The sequence below is a fragment of the Dermacentor albipictus genome, chromosome 4, assembly GCF_038994185.2.
Source record: "Dermacentor albipictus isolate Rhodes 1998 colony chromosome 4, USDA_Dalb.pri_finalv2, whole genome shotgun sequence".
Classification (NCBI taxonomy): domain Eukaryota; kingdom Metazoa; phylum Arthropoda; class Arachnida; order Ixodida; family Ixodidae; genus Dermacentor; species Dermacentor albipictus.
The window spans coordinates 55,623,251-55,644,751 of NC_091824.1; the positions used below are offsets into that span (position 1 = coordinate 55,623,251).

At 45.5% G+C, this 21,501-nt stretch overlaps 1 protein-coding gene across 2 annotated transcripts in view; it reads left to right on the forward strand.

Annotated features, from left to right (window-relative positions):
- The window catches only part of Vps13 (vacuolar protein sorting 13C), a 240,439-nt gene that overhangs the window by 154,361 nt on the left and 64,577 nt on the right, over nt 1-21,501 (forward strand). For both annotated transcript variants that reach the window (XM_070536982.1, XM_070536983.1), the window contains exons 46-50: nt 1,647-1,816; nt 4,125-4,233; nt 5,637-5,774; nt 17,883-17,969; nt 20,380-20,484. In XM_070536982.1, the coding sequence (XP_070393083.1) occupies nt 1,647-1,816; nt 4,125-4,233; nt 5,637-5,774; nt 17,883-17,969; nt 20,380-20,484 (609 nt within the window). The remainder of the gene's footprint in view (nt 1-1,646; nt 1,817-4,124; nt 4,234-5,636; nt 5,775-17,882; nt 17,970-20,379; nt 20,485-21,501) is intronic.

The following is a 21,501-nucleotide window of genomic DNA, read 5'->3' on the forward strand; positions in this document are numbered from 1 at the left end:
GCAGGACACAATCAGATTAATACAAGCCCTGATAATCAGCAGAGTCACTTACGGCACCCCGTACCTGGGTCTCAAGAACAGCGAGAGAGACAAATTGAACACCCTAATACGAAAAACCTACAAGCTGGCACTGGGGCTTCCACCGACGACGTCGACGGAGAAGCTGCTCAGCCTGGGCATACACAATACTTGGGAGGAACTTGTAGAGGCCCACAAGACCAGCCAGATAGAGCGACTCAAGCTCACCAGCACGGGTAGGGACATGCTAATAAGACTGGGCTACCCAGTCGAATATGAGTCTACAAAACAGCGGGTTCCTCTACCCCTGAGGGAGAAGATCACGGTGGCCAGCATCCCGAGAAACATGCACCCTGAATACCACAGAGAAAGGAGGCGAGCGAGAGTGAAAGCTCTACGTAAGGCCTACGAAGGACCAAAACAAGGAGAAGTCCGATACACCGACGCGGCAAAGTACAAGAACAGAGCGGCCCACGCTATCAGCGTGATCAACGGCCAAGGACAAGAGGTAGCTGCGGCCTCGGTAAACACTACAGACATCGACTGCGCGGAAGAAACGGCGATAGCCCTGGTGGCCACTACGGGCCAGCGAGAGGAAGATCTAATCACAATCATCACCGACTCGCAAACAGCATGTAGAAATTACCAAAAAGGCCGCATTTCCAAATAAGCCCTGAGCATCCTCGAAAAACGAGACAATTTTCCTGAACTGTACATTGTCTGGGCCTCGGGACACGAGTCCCTGGCGGGTAATGTAGCGGCTAATGCCGCTGCCCGAGATCACATTCTCCGGGCTATCCCACCAGGTTCACGAGCACCGGTAGACCAACAAGATAGCGTCCCGAAAAGATACGCCGATATCCTGAGCCACTACAGACTGAGTAGGAGGATCTATCCATCCCCGCATCCCCAGCTGACAAGAGAAGAGGCGGTGATGTTCCGAAAACTACAGACCGGCACATTCCCGTACGGCACCCTGCTACACGTGATGTACCCTACGAGCTATACCCACAAATGCGCTTTCTGCTCTCGGCCCAATACCCTCTACCACATGGTATGGGAATGTCAGCAAAACCCATCGACACCGCCCATCACTGGACCAACCGTCGAGCAGTGGGAGGCCCAGCTGACAAGCTCGAGCCCTGAAGACCAGCATCGCCTGGTGAGCAGGGCCAAGTTATCAGCTCAGGCCCACGGCATCCTGGACTAGGGAAGCCGCCCACCTCGGACGATTTTACCGTCGGCTCATTTCTACTAATAAAGTTAATTCCTCCCTCCTTCCTTTATTTCAAGGTCGAGAGCTCTTATTGCTTGTTTGCATCTCTAAGCTAGCCAGAATATATGTTAGAAGGTTTTGAGAGGCTGAACTAATTTCTTGTTTTATTGTGGTTGGGTCTGTCGGCTTATATAAGCGGCACCCTTTGTGAAGATCATTCTGGAAGCTTAGGATGTTTTTCCCAATACGCTGTGAGCACTGAAAGGGTCAAATCTTATGCTTATCTGTAGTGCGTGAAGAAACAAGTTGTTGTGAAACATTTGAAATTTTTCCAAATCAAGGCACACTGGGCAAATTGCATGCACAGTGGTTCCTGTTCCAATATTGACAGTGAACTGCTTGTTCTGTGCAGATTGTAAACCACCTGTCTGTCCCCATAGAAGTTTACTACTTGGTCGAAGGTGACAAAGTCTCCGAGGTGTTTCTCTGTGGTGTGATAGAGCCACACAAAGTCCTCCACCTGCCTGTGCGGGCTCTGTACACCAGGACCAGCGAGCTGTTCTTCAAGCCTGTCGGAGAAAAGTAAGCTTGACAAAGCAGCGATTAAGGATGGAATCTTTATTCCTCCTAGAGGGTACTGACTTTGTTTACACAGTGACTTTGGTTGAGACCATGTCATCTAAGAGCAGTCCTAGTGTTTTGACTCTCATATTTCATTAGAACAGACAAGCCAACATTTTTTTTTTTTTCAGAACAGTACTGTAAAGAATGCACCAATGTGAAGGAGAATGCCAGGTTTACATTCAGTGAACACACATAATTTTTCTCATTCTTGCATTGAAATAGAAAAATAGCCACGAGGCAGATTCTTCATTACAAGAACTGTGTTGCATACAGTATTGGAAACGGAAGTTTGAACTAGCATGTCTGCAGGAATGTTATATGAAGTTAGATCATCTGCTCCCTTTCATATTGGTGCGTAATGTGTGTTTGTCTGATGTTTGCTGAAAACCTGCTTTCATAAAAGCTGATAGGGCTGCATTCCAGTATGTGTGACAGTGCTGTGCTTTGCAGTTTTCTGTCCCTTTTCTTCTGTTTCTCTTTTAGTAAATCGGTAGATAATTAATGCAAGTCCGGGCATGCATACATATCTTCATGCACTGAAAACATATAGGATGTGCAGGCTAAGTTATACTATGCACATGATCTGTTATCTACTTGCCCTTGTGGTTCATTTAACGAGCAGCAAGAGAGGCCTTTGTGGCTTTTGTGCTTGCAGTGAGTGTGACCACCATCCGGTAGTACATATTGTGGTTTCTGTGGTGCTTCAACAGGTCCTTATAATGAGTGACATTCAGTGAAGCCTACAAGTTCATAATCAGGGATGCTGTATAACCAGTAGGCTCAAACATATGCAGCCTGCTTATAGTGTGTAGTCCACATGGCTTTCTAGTAACATGTTTCAGGGAAGTGGACTGCACGCAACAATCCTCCCCGAACGGCTACATTCTGCAGCCGCTGGCAGGTGGCGACACGTTTATGCTAGCACCGTCGCGGCAGCAGCAGCTTGCAGCGCCATAAACGAAAGCAACATTCAATTGTTTTTCTTAAAAACCAGGCGATTAAAGGCGCCAAGTGTTACACTGAATGACATATAGATTATAAAATGTGATCGTTGCGTGAAATTTGAGCAAGAACAGAGCAGAGCTAAGTGCAAAATCCTTTTTTTCAAACATTTAAGCGACATATTCACGTCCCTGACACGAGATCTTTTACATTTTCACAGTATCAGCACCAAACCTGTTCTACATTCACATTGTCTTCTTACTTGTGAAAGCTATCTTTTTGGTAGAAAGGATGCTTTGGACACCTTGGAACACAACTATGTCATTTGGTGGTATTGATACCACGAGGAAGCACACAAGGTATTATTGGCCAGTTGCGTGCTCTTAAAGGGACACTAAAGGCTGATACTAAGTCGATGTGGACTGCTTAAATACCATTCCAAAAACCTGGCAGCACTTGTTTCGTGCCGAAAAAAGACAAGGCTTAGTTTACGAGAAAATTGCATCTGAAGGGTCTGAATACCTTTTTTGAAATTCATATCTCCCGCCACGCAACTGGGGTTGTGGTGTCGTTGCATACGCCATCACCCCCCTTTGCTGTGGCGCCTGACAGACGGCGGTACCGAGTCAGAGCAGCGGATTCGCCACTGCAGCTGCATTTTGGCCAAGTGGCATAGACCGTTCGCGCATCCCGTGACATCACATGGAAGTTGAACTCTCTGCTACTTGCAGATTGTGCGAGTTCTGGATGTTCTGGCCATGTCACCTCTTGACTCGTTATCATAAGGAAGGCCAACATGTAAAATGGATAGAGTTTGTTTACCCTTTGACTGCCACTCTCGAGAAAACTCGAGGACCGACCTTTGCGCATCCACTCCCCCACACCCCCGCCACTCACTTTTGCAGAATTGGCCATTCTTCTCAGTGGTGCCATCTATGAAGAGGTCATCTAAACATATAAAACTAGAAACTTCTGACAGTAGGTAAAGCACAGATCTTGTGTCTCTCTCCCTCTTTCTTGGCAGGGCAGCCATGGCAAACTAGCTTGCCAGGTCCATCCAAACTTTGACAGGTCAGAGAATCTATGAATTGCTGAGGAAGTCTGAAGTGGGAGAAAGCGAGGACAAAGAATTTGCCTCTATGTAGCATGATATGTCTGCTGAACCAATATGTGAAGAAATGATGGCTGGGGCTGCAGAGCAGTCATAAAGAATATGTGACTGTTTAAAGGGTGCAACTTGTCAATATGTTCATGCATCATTAGGACAACCCCACTGATAAGAGTACTAACTCCTTTTTTTTTTTTTGTCTTTGCCTTTCTTCAGGTATAGAATGTCCATGGAGCCATTCGTTTGGAAGCCCCACAGCGTTGACCACAACAGTATACTGCAATGCCCATCAAAGACAGAAGAGAACAAGTACTTTTACATAAATGTAAGCAGTGTTACAATGGCAGAAAGATGGTAGAAAAGATTGAAAAAGCGAATGCGGGTAGCTGACACAATAGTATAGATTGAGTTGGGCAGGCTTTAATACATACAGCAGATTAGCTGGTGGTTTGTTAAAGAAAAACTGAGTTCTAAGGGAAGAGAAACACATGCAAGGTTGGCAGGGGATTGACTGGCATGATATAATCAGGACACTTGTGAGCGATCGGATGACGCACAGTATCGCTGATATTGATGACGCCAGGTGATGCGAGTCCTTCGTCCTGCACTGAAGATAAACAAGCTGATGATGATGATAATGCATACGGATGAGTTATGGAATGGTGAAAACCAGATTTAGCTCAGAGAAATTCTTTTGTGAATTATGCATCCTGTGAGTAGCAGGCACAGCAATTAGCATAGTAAAATGCGGGAGCTAGGAAGTGTGCTTTCAGTGCATTTGCTAGCTCAGTGGCCTGCTAGAGCCAATCTTCATGCCTTTTCCTGTCATTGTAGAGTTTCGGTTCCCAAATTTGAATAATTAGGCAGGAGGGTTTATTTTACCCCAATGGGGGAGGCGAATTAGGAACTGTTACCGAAAAATGGGATGAAGGCCACATAATGCTTCAGTTACAGCACTTTGGATTGAACTTAGTCACATAAGCTTTGAACTGCCCGAACTTAAAATTGCCTTGTTTTCAGATTTTTGGACAAATTATGCCTTTGGGCAGTGATTAGGCACTCATTATATGCTCCACTGGTAACTTGTTTTTTGTGGGGAGCTGTAGGAGTAGCACACATCCATATTGGCGTTTGTATAGGAAGCTTAAAACAACTCGTTTCGTGCTATTTTTCGTGATGCTTGCGTATTTTTGTTGTCTGGTTCGCTCCCACCCAAACCTCCCCTCCCCGCACTGTGTAGGGATGTATGCTGTTGAACTGAAGATGCGTGCATGCTTCTTTCTCTGCAATTGGTAATCTGCACTTTCCAGTGTGTTCTCCCAATTTCTTAAAAAGGTGTTGGTTTTTCATTTACAACAGTGCTTTGTTGACAATTTTAAACATCTTTGTGGGCACTTTTGTTTGGAGTTTGACAGCACACAGTTGATGCTGCTCAGCTATACATTTATTTGCGATAGATGGCAGCAGTGTGGGTGTCATCATCAACAGCTTAGCCAGATTTGCTAGGCAGAATGTCAGCCATGCTCCATGAAGCTGCAGCTCGTTCTTATGCGTCCCACCCACCATGTATTTGCCCGAGACTAAACGTTCTTCCCCTAGCACGTGTGACTATTCGTGGTTAAACACATACATTCACTGGTCTTAAATGCATGTTTGGGGCACTTGCCAGGTAGCTGTTGCCATTTTTGAATATTTAAATGCCTTTTGTTTTTTGTTGCATTTTTTCAGGTATCTGGAAAGACAGAGCCTGTGAAGTATGACGACAGCATTGGCAAGGTTTCGACCATGCCTTTGTTCAGCATTGAGCTCCAGCCAACAGTTCTAGTGCGAAACCTGCTCTCCTGCAGCCTCTATGTCAAGCTGGAGGTGAGTGGCTTCCTGCGATTCTTGTAATACCATCACCTTTGCCAAGCTGCACGAATGCCGCTATCTTTGTTTGCTTTCTAATTTTATGTGGCTGCTTTCATTTCCTGACATCACGTGGGCATAGCATAGAGCTTCCATTTTTCCAAGGGGCAAGGGCCCGAGCTTTTCCAGCCCCCTCTTCTCTCAGCTTTCTCTCTCTCTCTCTTTATATGTGTGTATGTGTGTGCGTGTGTGTGTGCGCACGCACGCACATGTCCTTGGACTGAAGGTGAGGGCAAAGAGAAAAGACAACAAAGCAGAGAATAGAAAAGCCGGCCCTGTGAACGGGTGTTGTATGTGTTCTCTCCTTTACTATATGTACAGTAGAACCTCGTTCATACGTTTTGGGAAAAAACGCGAGAAAACCCGTACTAACCAGGAAAATGTACGATCTGAAGTAACCAAAATAAATTTGACACTCAACTGTGGTTCACATCTACGTTTTGGAAAAAAACACAAGAAAATCTGTACTAACTGGGAAAATGTACGATCTGAAGTAACTAAAAAAATTTGACACTCAACTGCAGTTCACGTCTACGTAATGTGAAGCGTCGCGTGGATCGTTGCGGCACAAGACGCCGACGCTGGTTGAGCTAGTGGTGCTCTGGCGGCACCACCATGGTGGTGCTGCCAGCATGCTTGCATGGTGTTTTAAGAGTGCGACGGGAAACCAAAAAGAAATCGAGCTGGTGGGTGATGCCATATGCCGTCAAAGCGAAACACGATGGCCATATTGCGCCGCCTGCAGCAGGGAACGGCGGCGTGTTTGGATTATCGCCTACTAAAATCATGCAGCATGCTATCAATGGCACTACACACCATGTGCTGTAAAACAGATAGGTGAAAAGGCTTATCACAATAGGTTTGGTGGCAATAGCTGTGAATGCTGCGTGCGACGACCGGGGTGGAGATTTGCTGGTACCAGAACAAGAAACTGTGGACACCGTCATTTTCACGTGAGGCAGGCGGCTATATACTGTTCCCGATTGGGCGTGCCTCGCGCCTTTCCTTGTTCACATGGGATCTAGCAGCTGAAAAACGTGTACGATCGCAGTCTGCAGCAGGGAACGGCTGCGCGTTTTGGTTATCGCCTATTAAAAGCATGCACTACGCTTCTGACGGCACTACGTGCTGTGAAATAGATAGGCAAAGATGCTTATCGCAATAGGATCGGTAGTGACAGCTGTGAATGCCACTTGTGACAACCCCAAAGATGATTTGCTGGCTCAGAAATGAGAAACTGAGTGTGTGCTGGCATTTTCACATGACACGGGCGTGCGAGTATTGTGGTGAAGCTGCCACAGTGGGCAACTATATACTGTTCTCCAACGCGCGTGCCTCACACATTTTATTGTTTACATGGGATCTAGGAGCCAGAAGATGTATCATATGATTGCATTTCGGTGACTTACTGAACGTTGGTGCTGAAAAATTGTTTTCTGGGAATGTATGAACCGATAAAAAATGAGCGTAACTCTATTGGGTCATATTTTTGTGTTTTTGATTGCAAACGTTGGCGCTAGGAAAACGTACATAATGGAAATGTGTCAATGAGATTCTGCTGTATATACATACATACATACATACATATACAGTGAAAGCTCGTTAATTCGAACTTCAATAATTCGAATTTATGGATAATTGGAACGGTACGATTTGGTCCGGCCAAGCTCCACAGAAGTCTATGTATAAAAAAGTCCGTTAATTCGAACGCGAGAAGGTTCCCTCACGGATAATTCGAACTACGCTCGCCTGGCACACGGCCAGAGAAGCGCGCCTACTGCCTACAAACAAGGCTGTATTGCCTGCGAAACGGAGAGAATGGCGAGAGAAGGCAAAATCGGAAAAAAATAAAACCGACGCGGGGTCAGCCAGAAGGCAGCAGCGGCTGCCGCCTCTCCGTTCTACGTAACCTCCGAGACTTCTTGCCCGTTGCGAATCTCAAAGGCTTTGCAAATCTTGTACAGCTGCTAATGTTGTGCGGAGATGGCACGGCAAGCTCCAAAACACAGCGAATCAAGTACGTCGCAGCTGCGCTTGCAATCAAGAACCAACGAATCAGGGCCTTCGCCACCTTCACACGTTCAGCGTCTTTGTCTCGGCAGTATTCATCGGTTGTGCACCTCTATTTTCAGCTTAGGAGGTATCGGCCGTCGCAATTCATTGAGATGGTGTTCAGCCTCGGCTAACGTTCGTTTCGGTGGACATCGGTGGTGTGGCACAGTCGGACCCAGAGCTTCGACTTGAAGATGGCGTGTGCCCGCGGCACACGCCATCACTTTCTGACACGCCAAATTTCTGACATGCCCTACTGCTTCCAAATCGCAGTGTACTGTTGCCCTCCTACACTTTCGTTAGTTCGAACTTTCGTTAATTCGAACTGAAGCGGCTTCCCCTTGCGGTTCGAATTAACGAGCTTTTACTGTATATATATATACACATACATATATATATACATATATATACATACATGCATGCATGCATACATACATACATACATACATACATACATACATACATACATACATACATACATACATACATACATGCATACATACATACATACAGTGGAACCCTGATTACATACGTATACGATTTTCTCGGGACTACGAAAAAGCGTAAAATGTGGGCGTCGTAAAATCCGAACATAAATATGCCTATAAGAATGCTACTTATTTCGCGCGATGGATTTACGAGAAACTTCAGTGTAAACTACTAACATACTCTGCAGCGCTTGGAAACCTAAATTACCAAAAAAAGTAAATGCGATAATAATTAGTGCTGCAGTACAGGTACCAATCATGCTTTATTCAAACGAACCTTTATGGCACTCTACTGCCCACTGCCGCGATTCCCACCAGCCGGCACAAAGCTTAAAAAAAGTCCGCAAGTTTCTTTTGGACCTTGTTTGATCCGTGAACAAAGAGCTTTCTCTAGAGTTGGGTAACGTCCAAACGGAGGTCCTCTGTGGTGTCGCGTGAACAGATAAAGTTCCGGATGCCGTCTATGTGCCGTAGCACCTCGGTGAACATGGTAGGTGTCAGTACGGCATCTGTGGCAACAGCGGCGTCCTCGTCCGATGTCGCAGTGGTGTCAGCACTAGGCAAAGCCTCCTCGATGGCGTCATCCAGTGACATCTCGCCACAGATCGCAACGTTGTCGTTGGCCTCCACGTACTCGGCAAAGGTCGTGGTGAGGTTTAAACCCTCGGAATCGTCGGCAAAGCCTGCCTCGGCCTCGAGCGGCATCGAGGTTGTTGCGTCCCCAGCAGAGGAGGCAGTCTCTCACTTAAAGCCACAGTGCTTGAACGAGTTAGTAATTGGGCTTTGCGACACTGCGTTCCATGAACTGGCAATAAAATTAATGGCATTGAGCACAGTGATCTTTTTTTTCTGACTCGCTGCGCTCCATAGCCGCCAGCCAACTCTGCACTAACCGCTTCCGGTACCCTTGCTTGACGCACTTAATGATGGCGGCATCCAGCTGCTGCAGCCGGCTTGTGCAGTTGGGCGGAAAAAAAAAACAACCTTTTATTCCTCAGGCTGGACACATCAGGTGGGTGGCATGGTGCATTGGCCATGAAAAGCAATATTTTCCTCGCCTTAGCATTCAGCTTATCCAGCTGCTGCGAAAAATTGCTGAGGAGCGAAGATGTCATCCACGCCTTTTTGTTGAAGTTGTAGCTGCACGGCAGCTTCTTCAAGTTCTTAAAGCACCGTGGCTTTGCAGACTTTCCAACGAGCACGGACAGTTTCTCGGAACTGTCCTCGTTCGCACAAAATAGTGCCATCACACAATCTTTACTACGCTTGCCACCATGACAGCTGTCACCCTTAAACGCAAGGGTTTGCTCGGGCTTCATATGTTAAAAAATACCACTTTCATCGGCGTTCAAGACGTCGCAAGGCTTGTATGCAGCAATCATCTCTGGCAGCGACTCCATCCACTCGTTCACTGTCGAAACGCCCACAGAAGTGCTTTCTCCGCAGGAGCGGCTGTACACAATCCTGTTTTGTTTTTTAAAGCAATCTAGCTACCCATTCTATGCCTGAAAGTTGTCAATGCCCAGACGCAATGCCACAAGGTCTGCCTTTTCTTTTAGAATTGTGCTGTCAACGTTGATCGCAGGGCTCCGTGCTTGATGCAGCCACTTGACAAGAACTTTTTCTGACTTCTCATGCTGTCCTTTTGCCGCTTTCCATTCTGCAATATCGCTGCTTTGTTTGCCAGGATTGTCTTAAGCGAAGATTCGGGTATCTTAAGGTCCTGGGCTATGCTGGTTTTCATGGCTCCATGCCACTTTATAAGATATAATATTCAGCTTATTGACGAGCAACAGAACTTTCCGCTTTCGGAACATCATGCGTCGCGTTGCTCCACAGAACTCAAAACCTCAGCTGAACGTTGGTTGCTAGGATTACAGCGAAGAACACGTGCGATAAACCTAGGCCTCTCCGCGCTACCTTGTCGGCGATCTGCTGCTGGGAAACTGGAAGGAGAGAAATGCTTCCCCACTGTAATGAGAGGCAACGCCGCCGAGAAGAGAGGGAGAAAGTGATTGTGGAGAAGAAAAGGCGCTATTTCAGCACAGCTAGCCTCGCGGGTGGCTGGTGGTGGGGGAGAGAGAAACGAACGATGAGACGAGGCAGAGAAGAAAGCTGGGCCGGAGTGAATCGGTCGAGCTTCGTCAAGTGCTCAGCATTCAGAGAGGCGGAGCGAGGAAAGAGACTCGCGGCGCTTTTCTTTCATCCGCCGTTACTTCCCACGCTTCGCGCGGGTCGTCACGCGGATCGTCACGCTGGTTACGCGGGTCAGGCGTAAAATTGCGTCAGATAACCAGGGTTTTTAATGCATTGCTTCTATGGGGACTTAGCCGGGACTGTGCTAATCCGTCGTAAAACCGGGGGACGTGTAACCGGGGTTCCACTCTATATGGACAACAAATATGGAAACCGAGGTGCCTGGTTTTTATTTGTCAAATCATAAGAAGCCAATGAGCAATGGCCACGCAAACAACAATAGCCAATTTGTCCAGGAAATTCTTCATTTTGTTTGTGTAATAAACAGTGATATCGTGTGTGTATATATATATATATATATATATATATATATATATATATATATATATATATATATATATATATATCCAGCAGTCAAATCTCGTTACTACGAACCCCACAATAACGAATTCCTCAAATTGACAAATATTTTGAAAATCTTCGCATTTTACCATTGAGGAACATCAGTATTACGATTTAGGCTAAAAGTAACAGCGCCGCAACTGTCGTGTGAAACAGAAACCGCGAGTGCAAGGTTTGGCGGTGTTAGCACAACATCGAACGATGAATGCAGCTAGCGACGGCGCCAAGAAGGAGCGAAAGCAGTTTTTGCTGCTGGACAAATTCAATGTATTGCAGGAAGTCGATGCAGGGAAAAAGCAAATCGATGTGTGCAGACAATGTGGTATTGCCTCATCGACCGTCACGACCATGTTGAAAGACCGAGACAAGATTGTCAAGCTTCACCTGGAATCGCAACTTGCTCCTACGAGGAAACGGCTGCGACTGGGAAACTTTCAAAATGTGGACCAAGCTGTTCTCACGTGGGTCAAAGATCATCACCATCATCATATTTTATGTCCACTGCAGGACGAAGGCCTCTCCCTGCGATCTCCAATTACCGCTGTCTTGCGCCAGCCGATTCCAACTAGCACCCGCGAATTTCGTAATTTCATCACTCCACCTAGTGTTCTGCCATCCTCGACTGTGCTTCTTTTCTCTTGGTACCCATTCTGTAACCCTAATGGTGTAACGGTTATCTAACCTGTGCATTACATGAACTGGCAAGCTCTTTTTTTTTTTACTTAATGTCAATTAGAACGTCGGCTATACCTGTTTGCTCTCTGATCCAAACTGCTCTTTTTCTGTCTCAACGTTATGCCTAGCATTCTTCATTCTATCACTTTTTGCGTGGTTCAAAGACGCTAGACTGCAAAACCTTCCAGTGTCTGGCCCAATGCTCCAAGAAGCACTTGAAATAACTGGGTTTGATGCCAGTGCGGGTTGGCTTTTTCGTTTCCTCCAAAGGAATGGAATAACTTGGCAGGAAGTCTCGGGCGAGGAAAAGGCTGCTGGCAGAGAAGGTGCAGATTCCTGGCGCAATGATCTTTTCTAGAGGTGGCTGGATTGTACTCTGAAGGCAATATTTTCAATGCAGGTGAGACTGCATGTTTTTATCAGCTCCTGCCAGACCGGACGATGCACTTCAAAGGGGAGCAGTGCAAAGGAGGGAAGAAGTCGTATCTTCTCATGACAGTCTTGCTCTGCTGCAATGCAACAGGCACAAAGGAAATTTAACTGCTCGTCATCGGCCAGTACGCGAAGCCTCGCTGCATGAAAAACGCCATGTCGTTACCGTATGACTATTGTGCCAACAAACGAGCCTGGATTACCACAGAACTCTTTCTGGGTGGCTCATCAAACTCGACGACCAAATAGGAGGGATGACCGAAGAATTTTACTGGTTGTCGACAACTGCTCTGCTAACATTGTGAATGTTCGCATTACGCATGTTCGCTTGGAGTTTCTGCCACCAAACATGTCCTTGTGTCAACCCCTAGACCAGGGCATTATAAAGAGTGTGAAAGCATAATTTCATAAGTGCCTTGTGCAGAGGTTGATTATCAACCTCCGCCTAAAGCAGCCAACTGCAATCAATATTCATCAGGCAGCGGAAATGCTCACAGGAGCTTGGTGGGACTTGAAGGCGTCCACCACTAGCAACTGCTGACAAAAAGCAAGGCTTGTCAAAGTGCCTGTGCAGCTTGAAGATGACCTGGAGGTGACCGACAACAACTCAGGAGGGCTGTGGACCGAGGTTGCGGAACTGCTGCCCTGCTGCATGGAACAGTGCAGAGAAGGCTCCCGAGTCAGATCGCCAACAAGCACAGGTTTATTCACCCGATATGTAGCACTGTGCGACAGTCATGGCGCTTACGGGCAAAGGTTCACTGCAATACCGACCGAATATGCACGCCCGCTGTGCTATGCCTAACTGGGTCCACCAAGTGGTCCACCAAGCGCAAGAACGAGAAGTTGCAGGAGCAAAGGTCCCATATAACCATGTTGTTCCTGGCCTTTGAGCATCTTTTGTGGCGATAAAGCCCTCAGCAGAAGAGAGCTTGTGTGGAGAGGGCGCTCGGGGGCAGTTACTCAGGAGGCCAATCAGGGCGTGTCCTGGTGGCACTTGCTCCCACGGTGATTTGACTCTGAGAGGGAGAAGCACGGTTTGTGCAGGAAATTAGCTACGTCGTGCTAGCGGTGTCCGCCATGTTGCCGTTGCGGCGGCAATTCTCGGAGATTGAGCTAAGCACAATGTGCGAGCTGTGGGACAAGGCGCGGGAAGGCACCTTGATCCCAACAATACATATATATATATATATATATATATATACAGTGTAGACTGCTTATAACATAAATTGTGGGAGTTGTAAAAATCCGAGCTATAAGCGTAACTGCGTTATAACCAAAGCATGCTTTTTTCGGCTTTTGCCTATGCTACACGGACCACCCATCTTTCAAACACAATTTATTACATATTTCACTCACACACAGATGCAACACAATTGCAACACTGCACAGAAACCAAATTTTTGTGACAAGTGCGGCATCAGCGGAAGAACGCTGTTATTTTCATCTGGAGATTTTTTTTAACACCGCTTCGAACAATTTCGTCCTCTACAAGGCTTAAACACTGAAGCGCTTTCTCACTCGAACCGTTCTTCGCGCAGTATATCTTCACTTTGCTGAGGTATTCCAAAACGTCTTTGCACGGGACATCTGGGTCTGGCGTCGGGTCAATACCGTCAGCTGACTCGTCTTCGGTTGCAAGCTCCATGCTACCGCGCACCGCTGTGACGATCGCATAATCCGTGCTTGCTTCCTCGCAGACAGGAAGCTCTGACTCACCGGCATCAACATATTCTTGGGAGGTGTCTGTGGCAGAAACAAACTTGCTTTCAACGAGGCTGGACCACATGTTGTCGGTGTTGACCATCTCATCGGCAACATTGTCGCTCGGCTCATCGGCGTCAAGTACCTCTGTATTGTGCACGAAGCCTGCTTTGTTGAAGCACTTGCTTATTGTAGTGGCTTTTACCTGCCACCACGAAGCAGCAATGATATCAATCACGCCCCTTAAATTCACTTCAAGAGGCTGCTGCTGCGTGCTCAGCAAAACTCTTTCACAGATACATTATTTGTAAAGTGCCTTTATGGTTGTGATGACACTCTGGTCGAGCGGCTGACATTTTGCAGTCGGGTTGCCAGGCAGAAACTTTGACTTGACTGCAGTCAACTTTGGCTTGGTGATGTGGCTGTGCAATTGTCGAGAATGAGCACGACCTGTTGCTTCTCTGCCACCATGTCTTCATCGAACTTGCAAAGTCAGCTTGTGAACATGTCTTGCGTCATTCACGCCTTTTTGTTGGATTTGTATGTTACTGGCAGGCACTCTCACTTTTTAAAGCAACATGGCCTTGCTGATTTTCCAATGACAAACAGGTGGCGCTTGTCACTTCCATCCACGTTAGTGCAGAACAACATAGTTATGTGCTCTTTTGAGGCCTTGTGGCCAGAGGAGGCGTCGCCTCTCAGTGCAAGAATGTGGTTGGGCAGAAGGTTATAAAATACGCCAGCTTCGTCAGCATTGTATACGTCTCTGTCCATATACAATGTCCATTTCAATGGAAACGTTGAAATCACCGCTTTCACCGCACACCACTTTGCAGCTGATGCCATGACGATCCTTAAATCGCTGGATCCATCCATTAAGTGGGTTGAAGTCATCATGTCCTAAAAGAGCACCAAGGGACTTTGCTTTTTGTTGTAGCATGGAGCCACTCACTAGTATGCTCTGAGACCTAACATCACAGAACCATCTGAAGAGCGCTGCATCGACGTCTTCGTACTTCGACATACGTATTCTCTTCTGTGACAGGGAAGACAAATCTTGCTGCAGTTGCTGCCGCAATTTGTCCTTGTTCTTGTATATGGTCGGCACGCTTGTGTCGGAAACGCTGTATTTGGCCGTCGCCGACGCCTTCTTCAGCCCACCTTCTATGTCCCTTATAACGCATTCCTTCATCTCCAGCGATAAGCCATGCCCCGTTCTCGCACCACTTGAAGACGCCGCCGACGCCATGTTGACAAAAGTCCGACAACACACGTGCACAGAGAACAACTACCACACGACGAGATCATGATGTGCACACACCAAATGCAACAAAGAGACTGAAAAAAAAAGAGGAGTGCGCTGTTGCCGCTATCGCTTCTACCCCGCACTTCGCGCAGCACGCACCGTGATTGGACTCTGCTATAGTGACGAAAACACTCGCCCTCCTTCCTCTAAAGTCTCCTGCCCTTCTCCTTTTTATGCAAAAAAGAGGTGAGGCGTGCAGACACGACACAAGAGTAAAGAAGTGGACAACACGAACGCTGACTATCAACTGAAGGGAGCACTGAGGCGAAAAAAGAAAGAAAACACAAAACTCATCTGCGCAAGCTTAGGAATGGTATCGCCACGTGTCATTTGGGTACACGTGTCGGTCTACATGAGAGATAACTGTTAAGGCACTTAATCTCTTCCTTATGTAAAGTAATCGAAGGCTGACTCACACATGCACTTCCACCGTTTTAGATATGCCATGCCTCTACCATAAGACGCGTATCTTCATTCTTATGCCTGTACAATATCGCACATACATCTAACTCTGGCATGCAGTTACAATGTTGGCAATGTAGGGAAAGATTAGAAGGCGATCCACCGGTTAACAACCTTTTATATTCCATTAGCCTCTGATTGATACAATGTCCCATTTGCCAAGATTGTAACTGCACGCCAGAGTTAGATGAATGCACGATATTGTACAGACATAATAATGAAGACTAGCGTCTTATGATAGAGGCATGGCATATCTGTAACGGTGGAAGTGCGTGCGTGAGTCAGCCTTCGATTACTTTACATAAGGAAAAGATTAAGTGCCTTAACAGTTATCTCTCACGTAGACCGACACATGTACCGGACTGACGTGTGGTGATACCATTCCTGAGCTTGCGCAGATGAGTTTTGTGTTTTCTTCCTTTTTTTTTTTTTTCGCCTCAGTGCTCCCTTCAGTTGATAGTCGGCGTTCGAGTTGTTCACTTCTCTACTCTTGTATCCTGTCTGCATGCCTCGCCTCTTTTTTGCATAATAAATCCTCACCAACTAGCTCAGCTTTCTGTCGTTCTAAGCTCCTCCTTTTTGTTTCGTTTCTTGCCGCTGGTCTCCATGCGCGCCCACACACCCCCTTTTTTGCATTTGTGCGACCGGCAATTCTGCGGCTGGGCGGGCCATGCTCAACGCCACTGAGAAAACGCCATGCTCCGTGCGCCGATTTCATGGTCGTGTGCTTAAAGGAACCATGCTATAACCGGTATTCTGCTTTGCGCGCCTACGCAATAAACGGTCCACCTATACATTTAGTTCTACGGGAGATATATCGGTGATCAAAAAACCCTTGCTATAACCAGTCCCACGCTAAAGGTGATTACGTTATAAGTGGTCTGCACTGTATGCATGTTTTACAGTAGGGTCCCACAATTAGGAACTGCAGCGGGGACCTCTTGTTGTTAATTGCTACAATTCTTAAGGTGACTTATTCGTGATCAGTTTGGAAATGCTCTTATTGAGCATTTTTTGTGTGTGTGTGAGGGGGGGGGGGCTAAATGTCACTAGTAGAATGCATGCTGCATGTGTCACCTGATTGACACCAACATATGCAGGTTGGGGACTTAAACTCGCCATGCAAGTCTGCCCTAAATGTTGTTTGATCGTATTGCATGCAGATACTTATAAAAGTGATACCTTACTATGGCGCTTTTGTGAGATTTCATGGTTGTTCATTTTTCTGTCTCCTACTCGCACATGCAAAGCCTCTCATTGGATACGAGAAGCAGAGTGAAAGGGGGAAAGCATAGGAGAAAACTGAAGGTGTGTGCCACGGATATGAGAAGGTGTTATCATATGACGTCGCAAGGAGAACAGGCACAGCAGAGATAGGTGGCATCAGTCTCAGTTCTAAAGCGAAGCTTTCTTTGCCTCTAGGATACATCAAATGAGCGCGTGCTGAATGGAATTGTGTCAAGTGACCCACAATATAGTGCCAGTGAGCCAACCTGTGTTCTGCATAGGGCAACATTTAATCATGACAAAGCCTGCACAGATGTTGTCTCATTGTAATCTCTACAGCACACAGGACTATTAAAGTTGTGGCAGAACTTACACCACTCACTATCATGCCAGCCTACTTCTCTGATGTTTCACACACTTTTCCTTCCTTTTCTTTTGAGTTGGTTTATGTAGGAATGCTGCCTAACCCATACTTGGTCTTGCTGACATAAATTCTCTGATGTCTCACACATTTTTCTTTCCTTTGCTTTTGTCTTGGTTTATGTAAGAATGCTGCCTATACCATACGTAGTCCTGCTCGCTTAGAAAAGAAGAAACCTCATGCAGAAGTAGCTCGTCGTCATTATGCTGCTAAGAATGCTGAAGCTAAGGAGTGTGAACTTGACAAGGAATGTGCAGTGCCCATGAGTGAAGAACTCGAGCAATGTTTTCCATGCTATAAATGCGATTGTTGTCACGATTGTCTAATCATTTTCAGTAGAAACGATTGCCGATGATTATCAAAGTCGGCATTAGATTATCAAAGTCAGCGTTAGCGTTCTAAAATTTCGATGCATTACAATGATATATAGCTCTCTTGATTCCAGATAGCTGGCACCAACTTCATTGACAATCATCATTTCATCATCAGGAATGGTTTCTACTAGAACTTTTGTTTTCTTTTGGCAGACCCAGTATTGTTGCTCATGCTTGAGAAGATGACTTGTAATAAATTTTGCTTCATATTATTCTTGAATTTTTATGATAACTGGTAGCTCTAGATGCTGCTTGTACTTGGTACACATTTTTAAACGTTGTTATACGTTGCATAGCCAGTTCATTGCCTTTTCTTTACGCTTTCAGAACATGTCCAAATTGTTCTGTCTCGAAGCTGGGCAGGGAGTAGAACTTTGGAATGCTGAAATTGGAGAATCCACACTTCTGCTCAAGGTGACTGCTGCAGCATTTTATATGTGTGTTGAAACAGATTGCATCTAAATGTAACACTTTGCATAAGCTTTACTTTCCCTTTTTTTTCTAGGGTAACATTGAGATGCACTGCAGGAACACTTCCTCATTTACGTGTAGTTTGCTCCTTAATGCTGGTCACTTTGTTAAAAAGTGAATTCTATTGTCGCTCATAGTATGCCACTACTTGTGCGGTGACAGCAGTGAAGGATCTTTGAAAGAAGCTTTATTAGAGTGAACTTATGCCCGTTAAGGAAACTGGTGCGGCAGTATAGCAGGCAGCCACTGGAATCAAAATGCAATAACTTTGTCATGGGGGCACCCCAGCAAAAGCAAATAACTAGGGTTGTGGGAATACTGAATAGTAGATTTCAAATCTTATATTGAATCAAATTGAGAAAAAGAAAGCCGTTTATTGAATTGAATGTCGAATATCAGAAAATTTTAACGCTTTTATGCTTCCGAATTTATTGAAAAAAAAAAAAAAACATGTGGCACATGCTTAGAAGGCTGATCATACTACTTTACAGCCATCTTGCCAGCTATCAGTAACTAAGGTACCTATGAATGGAGGCGTATAGTATGCTGTACTCTTTCTTTAAAGGGAATGTCAAATTAGCATGCCAGCACTGATAATAAATCAGTTCATATATGAAGGTCTGTAAAGTTTTTTTTGATAGAATGTCTGTCAAATAGAATCAGATGCCTTTTTCCCTCTGAAGTTGAAGTAGCGAAGTTGTCCTGAATACCAATAGGGTTTTCTGTTTAATAGTGGGCCATACTGTGCTTAATGGCAATCTTCTATAGCTTAGAAAGTTTTGCTTTCCAGTTTTCTTTCAGAAAACAGGAGGGTTTTTCCATCTTTATGGCAGGTGGTTTCTGTGAGTTAATGAAATTCGATTTTAGTCACTATCATTATTTTAATAGTTATACAATTTACGAAATTTGCAGTGACGGATTTTTAGGTATCTTTATGTACTGCACAATGATAGCACTTTTTTGTCAGAAAAATTGACTCAAATTCAGGGGTGCGATCATTACGCGGGTTAAATTTCCCGTGATAAGAAAAAAAATTTTTTTATGTCCCGCATTTGCTGTGGGGTGCGGGTGTGGGACACCAAAACTAATATGGCGGCTTGCAGAGCAAGCCGAACGCACCAAACACGATTTTTTTTTTTTCTGCTCATGAGTACATTATGTGCATAGAAACAGTTTCTTCCATATCAGTGATGAATAATATCGTTAATGTCTGCAAGTTTGCGGCAATAACGTAGCCATGTCCACTTTAAGGGGACAGAAACAGATGGGCGCGCTTAGCTGCCAGTGACATAGAAACGCATGGCCGACGCGCTGCGGAAACTGCGGCATCTGTCATCACTACTATCCTAATACGGCACATTCTGCTAAGCGTGGGCGAATATCTTAGCTGTGTTACAAGTGTCGGCATATGAATAGGGTACACTTTTAATGTATCAGTGTAAACGTGGCTGCTGTCATTGCCGCGCACAATTTGTTGCATGCCAACGAGTGCCGATGAAAAGAATCGAAAGGCGCCTTTTTTGTTTTTGTTAACCACAACCATTATAAAGCCTAACCATAATAAAGACAAGTTTGGTTGTACCTCTTTTTGTCATAGAAGTGCGGAAAGTGATGAAAGTAATGAAATGAGGCATCTACTTGAGAATTTTTGGTGCGTGCATACCGCTTGGCTTGTCTTGAAGAGTCGTTCGCGTAGCATTCGACAGATGGTAAGCGTGACCATTATTAGCTAGACTTGGCATACGACATATCGCTGCAGCAAGTTCGGGATGCGATCATTACACGGGAAATTTAAAAAAACGCATTTTTACGACAAAATTCAGGGGTGCGATCATTACGCGAGTGCAATCATTATGCGAGTAAACACAGTGAATGTTACTCCTACCATTAGTACTCGATTTTTTCAATTGATTCAGCATTCATTGACAACACATCATTTTGTGTCATGGCACTCTTTGATCATATCTGGCCCTTGCACCGTTAAACACGACACATTATCATCATATTTACAACCACACTGCTTACAGAGATAGTTCCTCCCATCTTTTGTTATCCTCGTGCTACTTATTGGCACTGCTGCTCTATCCTCACAACCTCATGTCTTGAAAAATGCCTCACGACGTGCATCTCCATATTTTTAAGGGAACCTAACTTCTAGGCACCTATACAACCAGTGAAATTCAGGTCCTTTACACCCATGTTGCATCTTACGATGAAAAATTGTTTTGTTCATCAGGCCAGTGTTACAGTTTTGAACTCGTTCTGGTGTTTTTAGGCCATACCTGAGGCCCTGGTGCTGCAAAACATGTGCAACATAATCATGTAACTTTTTTTTTTTTCTTTTTCGGTCCAGCTGCATGGTTACAGAGACATGGAGTGGTCCTGCAAAACACTGTTGGAATCTACCATGGATGAACTTTCAGTGCTAACTTTTGAGACTGCAGAAGGTCCGCAAATGGTGAGGCGCCTTAATATTACTGTCATTTTATATGTGCATAGGTACACCCATATTTCATAGATTTGCAAGCAAAAGAACATGGATATTGGCTCCATCATATTGCTGGACAAACTAGAAAATTGTATCCAACATGTGATGGATGTTTGGCGTACCAAGGGCCTTGACTTATCCCGGCAGGCATGCTGTGTCTGGCTAAGGTAGTCAAACTAGCTAAGACGTTCAACACTGGAATCCCATTGAGTGAAAGCTAGCTCCATTGGGCCTCTCAGAACAGGTCTATTAGAGCAACAGTATGAAGGTTGAAGGAAGGGCAGTACATTGTTTGGTTCAGGCTATGCAGCAGTGATTTAAGATCTGCGGGAGAGAGGCTTTCAACTTGTTTGTTGATTGAATGGGGATGATGATGATCATGATGAAAGCTAACAAAAATCTGTTATGCTGATTGGTGCCACAGTATGTGAAGCAAACAGGCAAGCTAAGATCTCTCCTTTCAAAGTGCTTGAGAGCTTTTTTCGGCAACTACAGTTAGACCTCAATATAACGAAATCGGTAAAATTGTCAATTTACTTTGTCATATAGAAATTTCATTCTATTGAGATTCGACCTTTGATGCAAATAAGTACTCTCAAAGTAATTTTTATAAAACAATTCATTTTGACAAATTAAGGAGTCGGCGACAAATGATGCGGTTTCATGCCACATAGGTCGACGATATCTTCTCGGCGGTATGAATTAAGCGAAGCCAGCCACGCTTTCGCGTTCACTTTGCCTGAGTGGCTGATAGTGCTGCTCCCACTGGGACGACGCTGTAAGCAAAAGCGCCGGCAGCGGGGAGCGAATGCTTTGTCTGCCTCTCGTTCCAACGAGTTACTGAAACTTGAGGTTGCCCTACCTCCAGTACCAAACGCGTGGTAAAACAGCTGACATTGTGCCACGCCTTCTTGGCAAGCCCGCTCTTTGCACACGTGGCAGATTACTTCTAAAGCAGGGTGCGCAGCTGCGTATGCGTTCAGCTGC